Source organism: Lethenteron reissneri, chromosome 5 (assembly GCF_015708825.2).
Source record: "Lethenteron reissneri isolate LAM-NWPU_2019-01 chromosome 5, ASM1570882v1, whole genome shotgun sequence".
Taxonomy (NCBI): Eukaryota; Metazoa; Chordata; class Hyperoartia; order Petromyzontiformes; family Petromyzontidae; genus Lethenteron; species Lethenteron reissneri.
Window position 1 is genome coordinate 1,837,369 of NC_083783.1, and position 22,477 is coordinate 1,859,845.

A 22,477-nucleotide genomic window follows, 5' to 3' on the forward strand; every position below is an offset into this window, starting at 1 on the left:
GCGAAGAGAGCGCCCCCCCTCCCCCTCCCTGCGCACCAGCGTTCTCGCGATGGGCGCTTGGACAAATCTTTTGTCGAGTAAAAACAAAAACTTCGACGGTGTTGCAGCGGCATTGTTATCGAGGGCCTTCGATATAGATTAGGCAGCACCCTCCACCCCCCGCCCCCCGTTAGAGTGTACGTAAGTCAGTAAAAAACAGGCAATGATCCCAACGTATAGAGAGCCTGAATGAGATGTTAGCGAGCACGTTGCACCAGGTGGTCACTTGAGGCCGAGTCGACCTAGGGGAGGCCAACGACCGGTTCAGATAACCGTCACCGGTGTTGGCCATGAGCGGGAGGCGAACTCAGGTGGCCGGGTTCGTAGTGCAGCGCGCAAACCGCTAAACTATCACGTACTCGTATACACACAGACAAAGATCTCCCGTGTAGCCTTAACAGACTGTATAGGCAAGTGCTGTTAGTGAGCTCCTATGAAGGCTGGTACGGCACACGAGGGGGTGGGTGGCCAACACCACGTCCGGCCGCCTTTGTCTCCCCAGTGGCGATGTTTACACACCGCACCAGTTACTAATTTTGAGGCTGAGTCGACCTAGGGGAGGCCCAGGGTCAGTCTAGATAATCGTCACTGATGTTGGCCGTGAGCGAGAAGCAAACCCGGGTCGTCAGGTTCATAGCGCAGCGTAGCGCTAACCGCTACACCACCGCTCCCCACTACACAAGTACACACACACACGTACACGCACATACACACACACATACGTATACAAAGATAAAGATCCCCCGTATAGCCATAACAGACTGTAGGGGCAAGTGCTGTTAGCGAGCACCTATGAAGGCCAGAACGGTACACGAGGGGGTGGGGTGGCCAACACCACGCCCGACCGCCTTTGTCTCCCCAGCACACGTACACACACACACAAGTATACACACACGTACACACAGGGTGTTGTTGTCATTGACGGATGTGTTGAGTTTGTTTGTTATTGAATGTATCGCTGCGTGCAAGCGTGCTGTCTAAAGAGTACATGGGCACGTGTGTGCATGTGTGTCTGTGTGTGCCTGTGTGCCTGTGTGTCTGTGTGTGTGCCTGTGTGTCTGTGTGTCTGTGTGTGTGCCTGTGTGTCTGTGTGTCAGTGTGTGTGCCTGTTTGTCTGTGTGTGTGTCTGTGTGTCTGTGTGTGTGCTTGTGTGTCTGTGTGTGTGTCTGTGTGTGTGTGTGCCTGTGTGTCAGTGTGTGTGCCTGTGTGTGTGTGCCTGTGTGTCTGTGTGTCAGTGTGTGTGCCTGTGTGTGTGTCTATGTGTGTGGTGGGGAGCGATAGTGTAGCGGTTAGCGCGCTGCGCTATGAACCTGGCGACACAGGTTCGATTCCCGCTCACGGCCAACACCAGTGACGCTTATCTGAACCGGTCCCGGGCCTCCCCTAGGTCGACTCAGCCTCAAATGAGTACCTGGTGCGGTGTGTAAACATTGCCACTAGGGAGACAAAGGCGGTCGGGCGTGGTGCTGGCCACCCACCCCCTCGTGTACCGTTCCGGCCTTCATAGGTGCTCGCTAACAGCACTTGCCCCTACAGTCTGTTAAGGCTATATGGGGGATCTTTGTTTTGTTGTCTGTGTGTGTGTCTGTGTGTGTGCCTGTGTGTCAGTGTGTTTGTGTGTCAGTGTGTGTGCCTGTCAGTGTGTGTGTGTCTGTGTGTGTGCCTGTGTGTGTGCCTGTGTGTCTGTGCGCCTGTGTGTCTGTGTGTCTGTGTGTGTGCCTGTGTGTCTGTGTCTAAGTGGTAGTCACAGCACGCTTACCACTAGTCTAAGTGGTAGTCTAGTGGTAAGCGTGCTGCGCTATGAACCCGGCCACCCGAGTTCGATTCCCGCTCACGGCCAACACGAGTGACAATTATCTGAACCGGTGCTGTGCCTCCCCTAGGTCGACTCAGTCTCAAATGAGTACCTGGTGCGGTGTGCAGTAAACATCGCCACTCGGGAGACAAAGGCGGCCGGGCATGGTGCTGGCCACTGCTATTCAGTGGCCTAAAATAAAATAAAATGTTTCACTCCAGATGACCGCTGCAAAGTATTTTCTGTGTTGTGATTTAGTGTGCTGATTTTAAAGGTGCATTGAAAAATGTGATACTCCGACTGATGCTCCTGCTGTTGTAGAGTGACTCATGCAGCCAGCTATGGCTGCAGGGTTTTGGTAGTACATGTTGTTTATGTCGTTTATTGTGAAAAATCGGTCACAGTTCCTATGATCACTGTTACATTGCTTTTATGGCTTTATTTTGGTGATTTATAAAAAAGTATTTTGGTTCGGCCATGTTTGTTTGTTGTAGTACGGAGTTAGAATGATGGCCTTAATCTAAGTTGTCTTGTGGTTGTTGTTGTTTGACTTGCATCCCACTGGGATTTTTGCACACAGCGTTGGTGTACGGTGCTTTTTTCTGGAATTTTTGCTGTTTTTTTCCTGGATTTTCAGTTTGCACATAGTCACAGAGTCACTTTAAGATGTTTTCTTGTTCATGATTTTTCTTTTTGTTTGTTGCGGTTGCACCCGACGCAAGAGCCGGATGGCTCACAGGGCTATACCTAATAAATGAACTTGAACTTGAACGCACTCCCTCGTGTGCCATGCCGGCCTTCACCAAGTGCTCCCTGCTAACAGCACCCCCCGCAACAGTCTGTCAAGGGCTATATTCGAGGCGATCTGTGTGTGTGTCTGTGCCGCACTGCGCAGGCTCTGGACGGCTTCATGATGGTGGTGACAGCAGCAGGAACCATCTTCTACGCCTCCCACACCATCGAGGCGTACCTGGGATACCACCAGGTACCCGGCGACCCGACTTCAACATCCAAGTGCGAACATCCGAACCGGTCCCAGACCCCTCCCTTAGGTCAACTCAGCCTTCAAAATGATTACGCAGCGCGGTTTTTTTTCCGGCCACAACGCCCGCTGTTGCGCCGTCACGACCTTAATAGTCGCCGCGCGCAAGCGGCACCTTGCCCCAGCGGCCTGCGTGGGCTACACGGGCTGGGACCTCTGTCTTTGTGTCGGCGGTTGCAGTGCGACGTGCTGCACCAGAGCATCTACGAGCTGCTGCACGCCGAGGACCGGCAGACGTTCCGGCAGCAGCTGCGGCTGCTCCCGGCTGCGCCGGGCAGCGCTCGCCACGACGGCACCGGTGAGAGGGCGGGCGGGCGGGCGGGCCGGTGCCACCAGCAATGTGCTCACCGAGCGAGAGACTGTGCCACGCACTTCTTCTTGTGCTGATTTATATTTGCTCCGTGTCACTCAGTGTCTCTCCATGTCACTCCGTGTCTGTCTATGTCACTATTGTCCCGTGTCTGCCTTCCGCTCCGCGTCTCTCCGTGTCACTCCGTGTCTCTCCGTGTCACTCCGTGTCTGTCCATGTCACTCCGTGTCTCTCCCTTTTGCTCCGTGTCTCTCCGTGTCACTCCGTGTCTCTTCCTGTCAAACCGCGTCTGTTCATGTCACTGTTGTCCCGTGTCTCCCTTCCGCTCCGCGTCTCTCCGTGTCTCTCCGTGTCTCTCCGTGTCACTGTTGTCCCGTGTCTCTCCGTGCCGCTGTCGCTCCGTGTCTCTTCCGCGTCGCCTCGCATCGCCCCACGCCTCTCCGAGTTGCCGTGCCGCGTTGTGACCGGACTAGCGACGGGTGCCACGGCGTCGCACGATTAGCGTCCCCACTGGCCCCTGGCGCGAGGAGGGTGCGACGCCCCCCGGGACAGCCGCTGGCGTTGACGACGCTCTGATGGTGGCGGCGGTGGTGACAGGGTGTCGCACTGTAAAAACTCACACCCCGGTCGGCGCACTTATTAATAGCAGGTGAGGGTGGCGCCTGTCTGTGAGCCCGGCTCCGTGGAAACCGGGGGTCGGTGGACCAAGCGGAGATGGGCGCGTGCCGTAACGCTCCCGGCAGGCCAGGCGGTGACCTCGCTGCTGCCGGGAGAGAGTAGTGCGGCAAGTGGGTTACTCTTACAACCTCTTGCCGGAGGTTTGTTCTGGAAACTTCCCAAGCTGAGGGACGGTCCAGAAATGTCCAAACTTTTTAAACAATAAACACCCCAATGTGTTTTCTCCGGTAAATACCCCAAATAGGGTTCCAATTTCTTGGCGTCGCAAATTGGGGTATTGGGGGGGGGGGGTGATCTCCCCACCCCCTACCGCCCCGAAGCAAACTCCAAATAGGCGTCAGGGTCGGGATCGAACCCAAGACCTCCTACATACCAGGTGAGGTCGTTATTATATCGCCCTGGGGTATGTTTGCATTGTGGCTGCCCTGCTCAAACAATGGCAAAGACAATTCTTGAGAGCAGGCGCTTCAGCAGAAGCACAGTGGCAAGCCTTTAATCCACACATCAAATATACACATCATCCACTCAAAGCTGTTGACCACTTGAACAGACAAACGGCTGGCTGGCCTGCCAGGGTGGCTGTCGTGCACACGCTGGGCGCAATGGTTTGCCACGTACGGCGCGAAAGAAGTTCAACATGCATGCGTACGTACGATGGGGTTTTGCCGAATCGAAATCATCGTTGGAGGGACCGCGACCAGGAAAACGTAGGGGAGTACACGCACGTAAGGGGCCGGTCGATGATGGTGAGTTTCGCATCAAATTTAGTGAGATAAATTGGTGGACAAGGGCGGCTTGGAAAGCAGCGCTTTCAGATTTGTTTAATTTAACAATGAGATACGACGGCGGAGCAATGTGTCCGAGAGAAAAACGTTCACAAGCGATGCGCACCGCATCTCCAGCTGTGGCGTGCGGACTCGGATCCGTGCCTAGAGGCTGACCAGCAGATCGGTACAGCGGCTGGAACAGACGCAAAGAAGCCGTGGGGAGAGTTGCACGCCGGGAAATTAAATACATTGAACAGATGGAGGGAGGGGGGGACGAGCACACGGATCCGGGAACGCACGCGGGTAGGAGACGACGTCCCGCTGTAAACGTGAAACAGACGGGGGGGGGGGCAAGACTGGTGACGGAATGTCAGCCAAAGGAGGGAACGTGCTGCCCGGGAGGACGACCGTCATGGGGATGGAGCACGGTGACATCGGTTCCCGTGCAGGAGACGGGTCGTGGCAATGCAGCTCCCTCGCTGCTCTCAATGTCCACGCCACGACCAGCCGCTTGCTTGAGCTTTCATTTGTGGCCAGAGTCGCTTCTGAAACAAGAGAGCTCATAGCTCGGTGGGCTTTACCTAGTAAAATAAAACATCGCTTATTTTAATGTTTACTAATTTGTTTACCTTTCCTAGACGTTGCACTCCTATTAAGTTGTTGTATTGTTGTTGTTACATTCTGATCAGATTCCTCCAGTATCAATACATATTCTGATTATGAATGACGGTGGCGGCCTGGGGGAAGGCTCCCATCCAGCAGTGTACAGCCCGTGGCTGCTGCTGTTGATGATTGGTTTGGATCACGCGGAGATCACGTGGTGAGCGAAGCGCCGGACGGCTAAAGCACAGCAAGGTGGCACCACAGTAGGGGGCACAGGTGGTGCATCGGCACTCGTCTCAGTCAGTCGACCCGTGGCATCTGCGGTCTTTCCCGTGACCTGGCAGTCGGCGTTCGACACTTTCTGTGGCCTCAAAGTGCACCTAGCCTGGCACTGACGCCGCAGTGACGTCACCCCCACTTAGTGGCGAATCGCGGTTGTCGATATTGTTGTTGTGTGACACAGAGCCAAGCCACGCGGTAACATTCAGCACCTTAAAAGCGAACTAAAATCCGATTTCAATCCCTGCTGCCTGCTTATCCCTTTTGTCTCCGAGCCTTTGCCAGAGAGTGGCGGGTTGAAGCCTCGCGGGGGGGGGGGGGGGGCGTTGGGGGGGGGGGCGTTGGGGGGGGGGCTGTGTGTCTCTAGTCCACGTTGGGACATTGAACCAGCCCCATTGATGTGTGCCGAGTAACAGCGAGCCCGGCGGCTCGCCAAGGAAGCCTCTCAACCGCCCGCCCCCCGCCCGCCACACGCAGGCACAGGCTGCCCATTGTTAATAAGCGGCCTAATTGCTCTCGGTCTCCAGGCGATACATTAAAAGAGACGGCCTACCCCTTGCAATTGAAGGCGAGCAAACGTAACGATTAAACTTCTGTAAACAACGCCTTGAGTTACCTTGCCCAGGGTCACGTCACCCGCGGTTCGAAGCAGCCCGCCGGCTCGCACGTCCCTCTCGCCGTGTTTGCGCAGTCCGCCCGCACACGCGTGTGTCCCCCCCCCCCCCCCACTGAATCGCGGCCAATGCAGCATCACCGCAAAAGGTGGCGCTTTCTATTGAATGCGCACACACACACTCACGCCTACACTGACACACAAATACACAAAGACAAAGATCCCCGTTTTGCCTGAACAGGCTGTTGGGGAAAGTGCTGTTAGCGAGTAGCACCTATGAAGGCCGGCACGGCACACGAGGGGGTGGGGGTGGCCAACACCACGCCCAGCCGCCTTTGTCTCCCCAGTGGCGACGTTTGCACACCGCACCAGGTACTCATTAGAAGCGGAGTCGACCTAGGAGAGGCCCAACACCGGTTCACATAATCGTCACTGGTGTTGGCCGTGAGCGGGAATCGAACTCGGGACACCGGGTTCGCAGCGCAGCGTAGCGCTAACCGATACCCCACCGCTCCCCACTGACACACATACACACACGCGCGCGTGCGCGCTCCCCTTAATAATGCCCCGCTAATGACAGTGATTCCACATCGGGTCTCGGGTTACAGCCGTTGCTGTTGTCATTTTCAGCAGCAGCAGCAGCATCATCGTCACTATAATAATAGCTGTTGTTGTTGTCAACTTATCCGCTCACCGCTCTCGTGGAAGGGAACGGACTCAGAGTCGCGAGTTGCCAGGAGGAGGAACCACAGACAAACGGGAAGGTGACAGCAGCAGCAGCAGGAGCACTGAAAATGATCATCATCATGATGATTATTCTCAACTTTCGATTTAAAGTTTTCGTGACTGCAGGGATTCATCTTCTTGGTTCTTTCGGTAAAGCCGTCGGCTGCTTGCGTTATGGCCGAAACGTCGTGAGAATTATTTTATTATGTTTTATTTTTATTATTTTATTATTTCCCTTCTACGTGACTTTACCGAAAGAACCAAGAAGATATTCTCAACTTGTCGCGCTGCACCTCCGCGCAACAATCACCCGAGCTCTGCGGTCCTCTATTCGTGAAGGCGGTCGGTGCGCTCGCGGGAGGGAAACCCGGAGCGCCCCGAGGAAACCCACGCGTGCGAGGGGGCAACGCTGTGCGCCGTCGAGAAGGGACGGGCGATGTTCGTGCACCGCCGAGCACACGGACGAGGTGCTGAGTTGCGTCCTCCCGTCTGTTGCACCAATGTCCATCGGGGGGTGGGGGGCTTATCACCCGCGCCGCTCCGTGGCAGCCAATTCGATATTTGTATAATTCTCAGAGGTGTAATTTAGTCGAATTAGGTGCAAAATCAAACTAAATATGATGTGGCGGTGGGAGGGGGGGATGAAACTCAACTCTCCACATGAAAACGCGTTCGGCAACAACACTCTCTGTGTGTGGCCTTAAATGGAAACATAATAGGCGACGTTTCGGGCATCGGCTTCAACATGTGCATCACCTGTTGTATATTTTTCCTATTTAAGGCGGTGCTGTTGATGAGGGTGTTGAGTTTGGTGATTTGTGCACCACTAGCGAAGCAGCAGCATCAGCAGATACTTCACATCTTAGCGTGCGGAGAAAGGAATCTACGGTGGCCACAAATGCACACAGCCAAGCACGCACACACAGCCACATGCACATACAGCCACACACACACACAGCCACACACACACACAGCCACACAGATCCCCCGTATAGCCTCGACAGACTGTAGGGGCAAGTGCTGTTAGCGAGCACCTATGAAGGCCGGAACGGTACACGAGGGGGTGGGTGGCCAGCACCACGCCCGACCGCCGTTGTCTCCCTAGTAGCGATGTTTACACACCGCACCAGGTACTCATTTCAGGCTGAGTCGATCTAGGGGAGGCCCAGGACGGGTTTAGATAATCGTCACTGGTGTTGGCCGTGAGCGGGAATCGAATCCGGGTCGCCAGGTTCGTAGCGCAGCGCGCTAACCGCTACACCACCGCTCCCCACACACAGCCACACACACACAGTCACAACAACCGCCATTCGCCACTAAGTGGCGGTGACATCACCACGACGCTTGTGCCAGGCCATGTGCACCTTGAGGCCACGTGAAGTGTCGAACGCCCGCTGGCAGGAGGTCACGGGGCAGACCCAGGTGCCACGGGTCGACTAAGATGACCGAGATGACTGGCTGATGCACCACCTGTGCCCCCTACTGTGCCAACTTGCTGTGCTTTAGCCACCCGGCGCTCCGCTCGTTGTTATGAGCGTCGCTCCTCCGCCCTCCGTTGTTGCTGGAGGGCGACTGCCTCCAACTGCCCAGTAGCGTCCTTCACGAGCCTCCTCCACAGAGGCCGATCTTGACACCGCTGGTACCAGTCATCGGCAAGTCCACTCAGCTCCACGTCCTCCTGTACCACATCACTCCATCTTTTCTCTAGCCCGTTCCGCGCCCGTTTAGCCCCCTTGATCCGGCCGAACAAAAGCTGTTAAGGCATGCAGTGGCTGGGCATGCGGGCTACATGACCCAGCCAACGCAGCCTTGCCTGCCGGAGGAGCTCACCGATGGGACTTTGCCCAGATCTTTCAAGGATTTGTGAGCTCCTCACACAATCCAGCCTGGTTAATCCCAGGATGGATCGTATGCAGGCCAGCCTAAATGTTTCTAACCGGCGAAGATGCTCCATTAGGGAGGTCCACGTTTCGCAAGCGTAGAGAAGGGAGGGAAGGCCTGTGGCCGAGAAGACCTGAAGCTTCGTGCGGAGCGACAGACCAGGTAGCTTCCACACAGCGTTACGCAACCGATGAAAAGATATTGCCGCTCGACTGATTCGGGTTCAGACCTCTGCTGTTAAACTGGAGCCGGTCATAAGCACACTGCCCAGGTATGGGAATCTCTCCACTCTCTCCACTACTGCCCCAGCCACGCACGCACACAGCCACGGAAATGGAAAGTCAAATTATTTTGTTTTACGAAAGCTCATCTTGCATTGGCGCACCGTGGCAACGTGGGCCCAAACAAGAACGTTCTCAATCAGTCCAGACGGAACCCCCACCCTCTGTGACGCACGGTTCCTTTGGAATGACACCGAGAGCGAGAGGAGCACGTGGGTTAGAGAGCACACACGTGGCAGGGGCGTGACGTCATAGTTAAGAGGAGTTAGTGGGGGGCGGGGCTGCTGGGCAGGGCGCGTGACGGCAGGTGCGTGACGTCATAGTTAAGAGGCGCGAGTGGGGGGCGGGGCTGCTGGGCAGGGCGCGTGACGTCATAGTTAAGAGGCGAGTGGGGGGCGGGGCTGCTGGGCAGGGCGCGTGACGTCATAGTTAAGAGGCGAGTGGGGGGCGGGGCTGCTGGGCAGGGCGCGTGACGGCAGGTGCGTGACGTCATAGTTAAGAGTGGGGGGCGTCACGGCCGGAAGGGGACGGCGATGGCCGACGGTCGAGACTCAGCACGGAGCGGCAGCCACGGAACGGAATGCGTCCCAGACAACAGGGCACGTCCAGCCGAGGGGAGATGGAGCGATGGAATCGGCTCGCGTGCACGTGGCTGGGTGGACCGCTATATTAGCCATAGTATTTTAGTTTGTATATATTTTTTGTATATACGGCGTCATCCATGCCCACCTCACAAAGGTGGGATATGTAACGCTTTATACGGGTTTCGCGCGGAGGGGTGCGTGCGTGCGTGTGTGTTGGGAGCATGGTGCTGGCCACCCACCCCCTCGTGTGCCGTGACGGCCTTCATAGGTGTTACTCGCTAACAGCACTTTCCCCACCAGTCTGGTAGAGGCTAAACGGGGGATCTTTGTCTTGGTGTGTATGCCTGTGTATATGCGTGTCTTTGTGTTTGTTTGTGTGTGGGGAGCGGTAGTGAAGCGGTTAGCGTGCTGCGCTACAAAGCCGGCGACCCGAGTTTGAGTCGGGTCACCAGTTGCGATTATCTGAACCAATCCTGGGAATCCCTGAGGTCGATTCAGCCTCAAAGGAGTACTTGGTGCTGTGTAAACATCGCCACTGGGGAGACAAAGGCGGCCAGGCATGATGCTGGCCACCCACCCCCATTGTGTGCCATGCCGGCCTTCATAGGTGCTACTCGCTAACAGCACTTGCCCCAACAATCTGTTAAGGCTATCCGGTGGATCTTTGTCTTTTTGTCATTGCGTGTGCGCTCAGAAGAGAAGATGTTCCCCTTTGTACTGCCCAGGCCGGAGCCTCTCCCACAGCCCCCGCGTCACCTCCCACAGGAGACCGCTGCTCTTCTCAGCAGGAACTTCACCTGCCGGTGTCGCTGCCTCAAGGATAACTCCTCGGGCTTCCTGGTACAGCAACGCAGACACACACCACGTGGTACAGCAACGCAGACACACACCACGTGGTACAGCAACGCAGACACACACCACGTGGTACAGCAACGCAGACACACACCACGTGGTACAGCAACGCAGACACACACCACGTGGTACAGCAACGCAGACACACACCACGTGGTACATCAACACAGACACACACCACGTGGTACAGCAACGCAGACACACACCACGTGGTACATCAACGCAGACACACACCACGTGGTACATCAACGCAGACACACACCACGCGGTGCACCAAAACAGACACACACCACGCGGTGCACCAACACAGACACACACCACGCGGTGCATCAACACAGACACACACCACGTGGTGCATCAACACAGACACACACCACGTGGTGCATCAAAACAGACACACACCACGCGGTGCATCAACACAGACACACACCACGCGGTGCACCAACACAGACACACACCACGTGGTGCACCAAAACAGACACACACCACGCGGTGCATCAAAACAAACACACACCACGCGGTGCACCAACACAGACACACACCACGCGGTGCACCAACACAGACACACACCACGCGGTGCATCAAAACAGACACACACCACGCGGTGCACCAACACAGACACACACCACGCGGTGCACCAACACAGACACACACCACGTGGTACAGCAACGCAGACACACACCACGTGGTACATCAACGCAGACACACACCACGTGGTACATCAACACAGACACACACCACGTGGTGCATCAACACAGGCACACACCACGTGGTGCATCAACACAGACACACACCACGTGGTGCATCAACACAGGCACACACCACGTGGTGCATCAACACAGACACACACCGCGTGGTGCATCAACACAGACACACACCACGTGGTGCATCAGCACAGACACACCACGTGGTGCATCAACACAGACACACACCGCGTGGTGCATCAACACAGACACACACCACGTGGTGCATCAGCACAGACACACCGCGTGGTGCATCAACACAGACACACACCACGCGGTGCATCAACACAGACACACACCACGTGGTGCATCAACACAGACACACACCACGTGGTGCATCAACACAGGCACACACCACGTGGTGCATCAACACAGACACACACCACGTGGTGCATCAACACAGGCACACACCACGTGGTGCATCAACACAGACACACACCGCGTGGTGCATCAACACAGACACACACCACGTGGTGCATCAGCACAGACACACCACGTGGTGCATCAACACAGACACACACCGCGTGGTGCATCAACACAGACACACACCACGTGGTGCATCAGCACAGACACACCGCGTGGTGCATCAACACAGACACACACCACGCGGTGCATCAACACAGACACACACCACGTGGTGCATCAACACAGACACACACCACGTGGTGCATCAACACAGGCACACACCACGTGGTGCATCAACACAGACACACACCGCGTGGTGCATCAACACAGACACACACCACGTGGTGCATCAGCACAGACACACCGCGTGGTGCATCAACACAGACACACACCACCACGTGGTGCATCAACACAGACACACACCACGTGGTGCATCAACACAGACACACACCGCGTGGTGCATCAACACAGACACACACCACGTGGTGCATCAGCACAGACACACCACGTGGTGCATCAACACAGACACACACCGCGTGGTGCATCAACACAGACACACACCACGTGGTGCATCAGCACAGACACACCGCGTGGTGCATCAACACAGACACACACCACGCGGTGCATCAACACAGACACACACCACGTGGTGCATCAACACAGACACACACCACGTGGTGCATCAACACAGACACACACCACGTGGTACATCAACACAGACACACACCACGTGGTGCATCAACACAGGCACACACCACGTGGTGCATCAACACAGACACACACCACGTGGTGCATCAACACAGGCACACACCACGTGGTGCATCAACACAGACACACACCGCGTGGTGCATCAACACAGACACACACCACGTGGTGCATCAGCACAGACACACCACGTGGTGCATCAACACAGACACACACCGCGTGGTGCATCAACACAGACACACACCACGTGGTGCATCAGCACAGACACACCGCGTGGTGCATCAACACAGACACACACCACGCGGTGCATCAACACAGACACACACCACGTGGTGCATCAACACAGACACACACCACGTGGTGCATCAACACAGGCACACACCACGTGGTGCATCAACACAGACACACACCACGTGGTGCATCAACACAGGCACACACCACGTGGTGCATCAACACAGACACACACCGCGTGGTGCATCAACACAGACACACACCACGTGGTGCATCAGCACAGACACACCACGTGGTGCATCAACACAGACACACACCGCGTGGTGCATCAACACAGACACACACCACGTGGTGCATCAGCACAGACACACCGCGTGGTGCATCAACACAGACACACACCACGCGGTGCATCAACACAGACACACACCACGTGGTGCATCAACACAGACACACACCACGTGGTGCATCAACACAGGCACACACCACGTGGTGCATCAACACAGACACACACCACGTGGTGCATCAACACAGGCACACACCACGTGGTGCATCAACACAGACACACACCGCGTGGTGCATCAACACAGACACACACCACGTGGTGCATCAGCACAGACACACCACGTGGTGCATCAACACAGACACACACCGCGTGGTGCATCAACACAGACACACACCACGTGGTGCATCAGCACAGACACTCCGCGTGGTGCATCAACACAGACACACACCACGCGGTGCATCAACACAGACACACACCACGTGGTGCATCAACACAGACACACACCACGTGGTGCATCAACACAGACACACACCACGTGGTGCATCAACACAGACACACACCACGTGGTGCATCAGCACAGACACACACCACGTGGTACATCAACACAGACACACACCACGTGGTGCATCAGCACAGACACACACCACGTGGTGCATCAGCACAGACACACACCACGTGGTGCATCAACACAGACACACACCACGCGGTGCATCAACACAGACACACACCACGTGGTGCATCAACACAGACACACACCACGTGGTGCGTCAACACAGACACACACCACGTGGTGCATCAACACAGACACACACCACGTGCTGCATCAACACAGACACACACCACGTGGTGCATCAACACAGACACTGCACGGTGCAGCAACACCCGAGACGGAAGCAGCGTCCCCGACTGTTCTGGCTGAAGCTTCGCGCCACGTCGTGGCCACGCCGACCCTGGCCACCATCTTTGGCCCTCCGCCCATTGCCGGACTCTCCGAGGCTCCGACTCCCTCCGTGCTGCCCTGTGCTGCCCCGTGCTGCCCCAGCTTCCTCTTACACTGCCTCCTACAATGCCCCCCTCGGCTCACTTCCTTCCAGATGCCTCTTCTGACTCTTGGCCTTTTTTCCCACAAGCTCTTTGCGAAAAATCCCTCATTCCGTCCGTAATCAACGTTTTGTGTTGCGGGCCGTCCATTAATGACGTCACGCGATTTTGGACGATTTTTGACCCCCCCCCCTCGAATATGACGTCACAAAGCTCTGACTCCCCCCCCCCCCCCCCCCCCCCAAAGAAAAAAAAACATGCTTTAAACTATTGTCATTGTAGTGCGTATTTAATGTGGCGCTGCACTCTGCTGTTGTAGGAGTGTTGTTATAACAATTAGTGTTGTTATAACAATTCTATATTTATTTAAAGTTGCGCAGAATTTTGATGTGACGTCACATTTATCACCCCCCCCCCCCTCGTCACACATCGCCACACATGTCTGACCCCCCCCCCCACCCCAGGTGCGTGACGTCATTTAAAAAAATGAATGTTTCATTGACCCCGCCACCAGCCGACATGGCCAATTCGTGAGGGTTGTCACGTGGACAGAACGTGCCGTGACCCAGCGCTGCGCACCGCTGAGTCGGAGAGCACAGGCGGAGTTCCAGCTCTCACCTCGGTCGGTCTGCCCCATCCGCATCGCTTGGCGGCCCCGGATTAGTCCGATTGATTCTTTTCTCACCCCTGAACCTGGTCGAGAACGTCCTGCATTTCATCTCTCTCTGTCTCTCTGTCCAGCTGATTGGCTTTGTTTCACTAAACATGTAACCAGACCAAACGACGTCTACGTGACAACCCTTGTCAATTGGCCGTGTCGGGTGGTGGTGGGTTTAACGTCACATTTTATATTTACGCGATATGATCCAAACCCCCCTCCCTCCCTCTATTAATGGAATGATATTGAGAAAATAATAAAAGGTTTTACCCTTTGGAAAGAAAACAGGAGTTGTGGTGAAGATGTTCAAACACCAGATAGAAACATTTTGCGAGGCATCAAGTCGACATTCACCACATACAGAACTTGTGGTGAACACGAAAACAAACATACCCAAACAAAGGAAGGGTGAAACCTATGCTTACTTTTTATACTTTGATAACCGCCAAAAAGTCACATCTGGTAGCTTGCTCATGGATTATATTAGTAGCACAGAACGAGCTGCGACCGCGTGTTAAAGTCAAGTTCTAGGAGGATACTGCCCCCTGCTGGTGGAACGCGGCGCGCTAACTGCTACTCCACTGTTCAACCACCCACAGCACACACGCACACACACGCGCACACACACACGCACGCACACACATGCACGCACACAAACACACGCACACACTCGCGCACACACACACGCACGCACCCACACGCACGCACACAAACACACGCACACACACGCGCACCCACACGCACGCGCACGCACGAACGTGCACACACGTGCACCCGTGCTCACGTGTATTCGTTTTTTGGGTGCCGCTGGACAGACGCTGAGGTTCCAGGGCCGGCTGAAGCTGCTGGAGGGACAGGCCGGCACCACCGCCTGCCCGGCCGCGTGTGGCCCCGCGGCGGGGCCGGTGGCGGTGGCGCTCTTCGCCGTGGTGTCGCTCGCGGCGCTGCCCGGCGGCGGCGGCAGCGGCAAGAGGGAGGAGGGCACGGTGGCGCTCGGGTGGCACCGCGGGGCGGAGGGCGACAGGTGAGCGCGCATGGGTGTGTGTGTGTAGTAGTGTGTGTAGGTGTGTGTGTAGGTGTGTGTGTAGGTGTGTGTGTAGGTATGTGTGTAGGTATGTGTGTAGGTGTGTATGTGTGTAGGTGTGTGTGTAGGTATGTGTGTGTAGGTGTGTGTGTAGATGGAGCTGAGTGGACTTGCCGATGACTGGTACCAGCGGTGTCAAGATCGGCCTCAGTGGAGGAGGCTCGTGAAGGACGCTACTGGGCAGTTGGAGGCAGTCGCCCTCCAACAACAACGGAGGGCGGAGGAGCGACGCTCACAACAACGATCGGAGCGCCGGGTGGCTAAAGCACAGCAAGTTGGCACAGTAGGGGGCACAGGTGGTGCATCAGCCAGTCATCTCGGTCATCTCGGTCAGTCGACCAGTGGCACCTGGGTCTGCCCCGTGACCTCCTGCCAGCGGGCTTTCGACACTTCACGTGGCCTCAAGGTGCACTTGGCCTGGCACAAGCATCGTGGTGACGTCACCGCCACTTAGTGGCGAATGGCGGTTGTTGTTGTTGTTGTAGATGGTGTAGCGGTTAGCGCGCTGCGCTACGAAACCTAGCGACCCGGGTTCGATTCCTGCTCACGGCCAACACCAGTGACGATTTATCTGAACCGGTCTCGGGCCTCCCCTAGGTCGACTCAGCCTCAAATGAGTACCTGGTGCGGTGTGTAAACATTTCCACTAGGGAGACAAAGGCGGTCGGGCGTGGTGTTGGCCACCCACCCCCTCGTGTGCCGTGCTGGCCTTCATAGGTGCTCGCTAACAGCACTTGCCCCTACAGTCTGTTAAGGCTATACAGGGGATCTTTGTCTTTGTTGTGTGTGTGTGTAGGTGTGTGTGTGTGTGTTGATGGGGCAGTAGTGGAGAGAGTGGAGAGTTTACCATGCCTGGGCAGTGTGCTCATGACCGGCTCCAGTTTGGCAGCGGAGGTCTCACTCCGAATCACTCGAGCGACAATATATTTTCATCGGTTGCATAACTCTGTGTGGAGGCTGCCTGGTCTGTTGCTCCGCACGAAGCTTCAGGTCTTCTCGGCAACAGTCATTCCCTCCCTTCCCTACGCTTGCGAAACGAGACCCCCCAAATGAAGCATCTTCACCGGTTAGAAACATTTAGGCTGGCCTGCCTACGATCCATCCTGGGTTTAACCAGGCTGGATTGTGTGAGGAGCTCACAAATCCTTGAAAGATCTGGGCAAAGTCCCATCGGTGAGCTCCTCTGGCAGGCAAGGCTGCGTTGGCTGGGTCATGTAGCCCGCATGCCCAGCCACCGCATACCTAAACAGCTTTTGTTCGGCCGGATCGAGGGGGCTAAACGGGCGCGGCACGGGCTAGAGAAGAGATGGAGTGATGTGGTACAGGAGAACGTGGAGCTGAGTGGACTTGCCGATGACTGGTACCAGCGGTGTCAAGATCGGCCTCAGTGGAGGAGGCTCGTGAAGGACGCTACTGGGCAGTTGGAGGCAGTCGCTCTCCAACAACAACGGAGGGCGGAGGAGCGACGCTCACAACAACGAGCAGAACACCGGGTGGCTAAAGCACAGCACGTTGGCACAGTAGGGGGCACAGGTGGTGCATCAGCCAGTCATCTCAGTCATCTCAGTCAGTCGACCCGTGGCACCTGGGTCTGCCCCGTGACCTCCTGCCAGCGGGCGTTCGACACTTCACGTGGCCTCAAGGTGCACATGGCCTGGCACAAGCGTCGTGGTGATGTCACCGCCACTTAGTGGCGAATGGCGGTTGTTGTTGTTGTTGTGTGTATGTGTAGGTGTTTGGTGGTGTGTGTGTGTGTAAGTGTGTGGGGGGAGCGGTAGTGTAGCGGTTAGCACGCTGCGCTATGAACCTGGAGATCCGGGTTCGATTCCCGCTCACGGCCAACACCAGTGATGGTTATCTGAACCGGCCTAGGGCCTCCCCTAGGTCGACTCAGCCTCAAATGATTACCTGGTGTAGTGGTGTGAAAGCATCGCCACTGGGGAGACAAAGGCGGCGGGCGGGCGTGGTTTTGGCCACCCTCCCCCTCGTCTACCGCTCTGGCCTTCATAGGTGCTCACTTACAGCACTTGCTACAACTGTCTGTTAAGACTATACGGGGGATCTTTGTCTTTGTGTGTCTGTGTGTATCTCTATGTATGTGCGCTGCCCTTTGAACCTGGCAACCTCAGTTCAATCCCTGGCCATAGAAAACATTGATGACCAGTTTTTATTTGGAACCTGCTCTGGAACTCCCCTAGATTAACTCAGCCTTCATGGAAGATGCAAAACTGAAGCAAAACGTAACATCTCTTGTATGTCTGTACTTAGGCTGTGGCCCAGGTGTTCTGACAACAGTCTGTAGCTTTGTTAATGGTGGGTGGGGGACTTTAAAGTCATGGTCGCATGCTGCACGGCGCTGCTATAGGCCACTGAAATGCTGTTTGTGCTGCGTCGTTTTTTTAATCAGGCCACAGTTCCTCGATTGCAAAGATCACGGCTCGATGGGACAAGGAAGGAAGTTGTATCAGCCAGGTATGACACACACACACACACCCGCTCGCACACACACACGCTCGCACACACACACGCTCGCACACACACATGCTCGCACACACACACACGCGTATACACTCACGGATACACATCGACACACTGGCACATAGCCTGAACAGACTGTTGGGGCAAGTGGTGTTAGTGAGTAGTGCCTATTCAGTTTCAGTTTCATTTATTTGGTAGAGCCCTGTGAGCCATTCGGCTCTTGAATCGGGTGCAACCGCAAGAAACAAAAACATGAACAAGAAAACATCTTAAAGTGACAATGTGCAAACAGAAAAATCCAGGAAAAAACTGCAAAGTCTTCCAGAAAAAAAGCACTGTACACCAACGCTGTGTGCAAAAATCCCAGTGGGATGCAAGTCAAATAACAACAACCACAAGACTACTTAGATTAAATCCATCATTCTAACTCCGTACTACAACAAACAAACATGGCCAAACCAAAAAACTTTTCAAAATCACCAAAATAAAACCATAAGCAATGTAACAGTGATCATAGGAACTGTGACCGAAATTTCACAATAAACGACATAAACAACATGTACCATCAAACCCTGCAGCCATAGCTGGCTGCATGAGTCACTCCACAACAGCAGGAGCATCAGTAAGAGTATCAACATTTTTCAAATGCACCTTTAAATATCAGCACACTAAATCAAAACACAAGATCATACGTTGCAGCGGTCATCCGGAACGAAAACATTTTATTTTAGGCCGTTGAATAGCAGTGGCAGCTTTGGGGTGTACAACTCCTCTAGAGCAGTTTTGAGTGGAGATCTCATAGGTAATGATTCAAGTTGCAGTTTATTGGCAATTGCATTCCAGACCCTGGGGGCATCAATAGCAAAGGCCCTTCCTCCGTATTTGTACGGCAATAAGGAACGTGAAGCTGGTAAATGAGCGAAGACCTTAGGTCACATTTGTTCTTCGCAACAGAGAGGAGATCCAGCAGGTAGTCTGCGGATTTGTTTGTAAGTACATCGTGAATAAATAAGATCTGGTGCACAAGCCGTCGAACATTAAGATATGTTAGGTTTGATCCAATGTAAAGATCACAGTGGTGAGTTCTATATGGGCAGTTCAATCCAAATCTTAAGGCCGAGTGATACATTGAGTCAAGCTTTTTCAGTACAGTACTTGGAGCTGATTTGTATACGATGTCACAGTAATCGAGTCGAGGCAGTATGGTAGCTTTTATCAATTCCAAACGGAACATAGGGGGGAAGCAGTGCTTGTGTCGATACAGAAAACCAATTTTTGTCTTTTTACCAATATAATCAATGTGATCTTCAAATTTCAGTTTTGAATCCAGGATGATCCCAAGATACTTATAGATCTTGTAGCCTATGAAGGTTGGCAGGGCACACGAGGGCGTGGGTGGCCAGCACCGCGCCCAGCCACGTTTGTATCACCAATGGCGATGATTACACACCGGACCAGGTAATTATTTGAGGCTGAGTCGACCTCGGGGAGGCCCAGGACAGGTTCAGACAATCGTCGCCGGTGTTGGCCGCGAGCGGGAATCGAACTCGGGGCGCCGGGTTCGTAGCGCGGTGACGCCGTCCTGTCTAGGGGGACGCGCTCCTGGGGAGACGACCACCAACGCGGAGATGGAGCGCGTGTGTTTGTGTTGTGTGTGTGTTGTGTGTGTGTGTTGTGTGTGTGTGTGTCATGTGTGCATCGTGTCTGTGTTGTGTGTGCGTCGTGTTTGCGTCGTGTTTGTGTTGTGTGTGCGTCGTGTTCGTGTGTGTGTTGTGTGTGTTGTGTGTGTGTGCATCGTGTGTGCGTCGTGTGTGTTGTGTTGTGTGTGTGTCGTGTTTGTGTGTGTGTGTCATGTGTGTGTCGTGTGTGCGTCGTGTGTGCGTCGTGTGTACGTCGTGTTTGTGTTGCGTGTGCGTCGTGTTTGTGTTGTGTGTGTTGTGTGTGCGTCATATGTGCGTTGTGTGTGTGTCGTGTGTGTGTGTTGTGTGTGTGTCGTGTGTGTGTGTTGTGTGTGTGTCGTGTGTGCATTGTGTTTGTGTTGTGTGCGTTGTGTGTGCGTCATATGTGCGTTGTGTGTGTGTTGTGTACGTCGTGTGTGCATTGTGTTTGTGTTGTGTGCGTTGTGTGTGTTATGTGTACGTCGTGTGTGCGTTGTGTGTGTGTTATGTGTACGTCGTGTGTGCGTTGTGTGTGTGTTATGTGTACGTCGTGTGTGCGTTGTGTGTGTTGTGTGTACGTCGTGTGTGCATTGTGTTTGTGTTGTGTGCGTCGTGCGATCCAGGCGACGGGCAGCGGTCCAGCGGCAGTCTCCGCCTGGTGCCCAGGGACAAGGCCTGGCTGTGGGGCCACTCCAAGTCCCGGCACCAGCAGCGCCACGCAGCTCAGTGAGCACGCACACAAAGACAAAGGTCCCATGTATAGCCTCGACAGGCTGTCGGGCAAGTGCTGCTAACGAGTAGCACTCCATGAAGGCCGGCACTGTGGCACACGAGGGGGCCGCTGGCCATCACCACGCCCGGCCGCCTTTGTCTCCCGAGCGGCAATGTTTAGACATTGCACCGGGTGCCCATTCGAGGCTGAGTCAACCTAGGCGAGGCCATTAGTGGGAACCGAACTTGGGTCGCCGGGTTAATAGTGCAGCGCTACACTACCCGCTCATGCACACGCATACTCCCAGTAGCTTAGAGAGCACACATTAAACAGCCCAACTTCAATACAACATTTTACTAAACCATTTTTATTGTACCAGGTAAGGCCCAATGAGCTATAATAGCTCTCTGTCAGAAGCAACCTGGCAACAAATGATCGACCAACAAAGTTGAGCTCTCATTTAAATGTGGAGGGAAAAACGGTTAGACTATGCAAACTCCAAATATACAGCAGCAGGGCGTCAGGGTTGGGATCGAACCCACGACCTCCTGTATAACAGTCGAGGTAGTTAACATCTCACCACCGTGGCGCCCCAAGACATTCTTTTTCATGCAGTCTTTGCTGTCCAGTTTTAAACCCCAACACCCCACAACGCTTGACATCTCGTCCAAAAAACCTCGATCGGAAGCCAGGATCAAACCTGGTTACAACCAAAGTTCATTTTTCTCTTCCACTGTAGGTACGCCGATGCTCAGCCGCCCGGCAAGCTGCACGGCTACGTCTGCCAAGACCCTTCCCTGTACCCGCTGCCAGCGCCGAACCGCGTGGCCCTGGCAGACAGGGGCAGCCACTGGGGCAGCCGCAAGTTTCACAGAGCCAAGAGGGCAGCGGCGGCAGCGGCGGCGGCGGCGGCGACGCTCGGCTCAGACTCCCAGACGATCTTCAAATCCCCGGCTGTCGCTTACGGCTCGGCCACCCTCAAGCCGAGCAAGGAGGAGGCGAAGTGGCTCGGCCTGCTGGCAAGCGCCGGCGCCGGTGGCGCCCGGCCCGAGCTGTGGGAAGAGAGGGGGGCGGCGGCCTCCGGCGGCTTCAAGCGGCTCTTGGGCGAAGGCGCCGCGGGCGGGACGGTCGTGGACGGAGCCGCCGGCGCGCTCTGTCACCCGGGCGGCGCGGCCTCCTTCTCCGCCAAGAGCCTGTGCGTCGGCGGCCGCGGAGGCCTCGAGGCAGCGGCGTGGCCGGCGCGCGACGCGGCGCTTCGCGGGGCCCTCTCCCTCGCGGGCCGGGCGGCCGCGCCGGCGCCGCGCTGGCCACGGGTACGCGGAGGCGTGGGGCCGCGGCGAGGTGGAGGAGGGCGCGGAGGAGCAGGCGGCCTACGCCTACCGCCGGCAGGCCTCCGGCGGAGCGGGCCACGCGGGCTCGAGCGTGAAGCGGGAGGGCGAGACGTACGAGACGTACGCGGGCGTGGCTGGGGAGCCCACCTCCCTCTACCGGGCGGTGCTCCTGCGAGGGTGGGCGGGAGACGAGGGGGCGACGGCGGCGATGGCCGGGGGGCGGGCGACGTTCGTGGACGATCCCGCGGCGACGGTGGCGGAGCAGGGGTACCCGCAGGCGTTCCCCGCGCAGGACCCGCGCGCCCCCCTCCACGGCTCGCTGGGCAGGCATTGCCACCATCGTTGTCAGCACCGTCAGCAGCAGCAGCAGCAGCATGTTCATCATCATCAGCAGCAGCAGAATTATTACCAGCAGCAGAGTTATCACCATCAGAATTATCAACAGAGTCATTATCAACACCATCAGCAGCAGCAACATCAGAATCATCTTCAGCAGCAGGATCATCAGCAGCAGCATCAGCAGCCCTACACTTACCAAACGCCAGTCTACTGCAGCGTGGTCATCAAAAAGGAGACGGAGGTCATCCAAGCGTGCCTCTCTGACTTCGTGTCTCCCGCGTTCCCCGGCGCGGTCCGGGAGTCCTACTGAGTGAGGGTTCACGGTGAGCCAGCGTCCCCTCCGACGCCACAAACGCGTG

At 55.7% G+C, this 22,477-nt stretch overlaps 1 protein-coding gene across 1 annotated transcript in view; it reads left to right on the top strand.

Moving 5' to 3' along the window:
- Positions 1-21,874, top strand: part of LOC133352817 (aryl hydrocarbon receptor-like) — a 73,758-nt gene extending 51,884 nt beyond the window's left edge. The window contains exons 4-11 of the mRNA XM_061568742.1: positions 2,730-2,819; positions 3,057-3,174; positions 10,293-10,438; positions 15,332-15,540; positions 18,008-18,072; positions 20,360-20,462; positions 21,188-21,784; positions 21,838-21,874. Coding sequence (XP_061424726.1) covers positions 2,730-2,819; positions 3,057-3,174; positions 10,293-10,438; positions 15,332-15,540; positions 18,008-18,072; positions 20,360-20,462; positions 21,188-21,784; positions 21,838-21,874 — 1,365 coding nt within the window. The remainder of the gene's footprint in view (positions 1-2,729; positions 2,820-3,056; positions 3,175-10,292; positions 10,439-15,331; positions 15,541-18,007; positions 18,073-20,359; positions 20,463-21,187; positions 21,785-21,837) is intronic.
- The last annotated feature ends 603 nt before the right edge of the window (positions 21,875-22,477 follow it).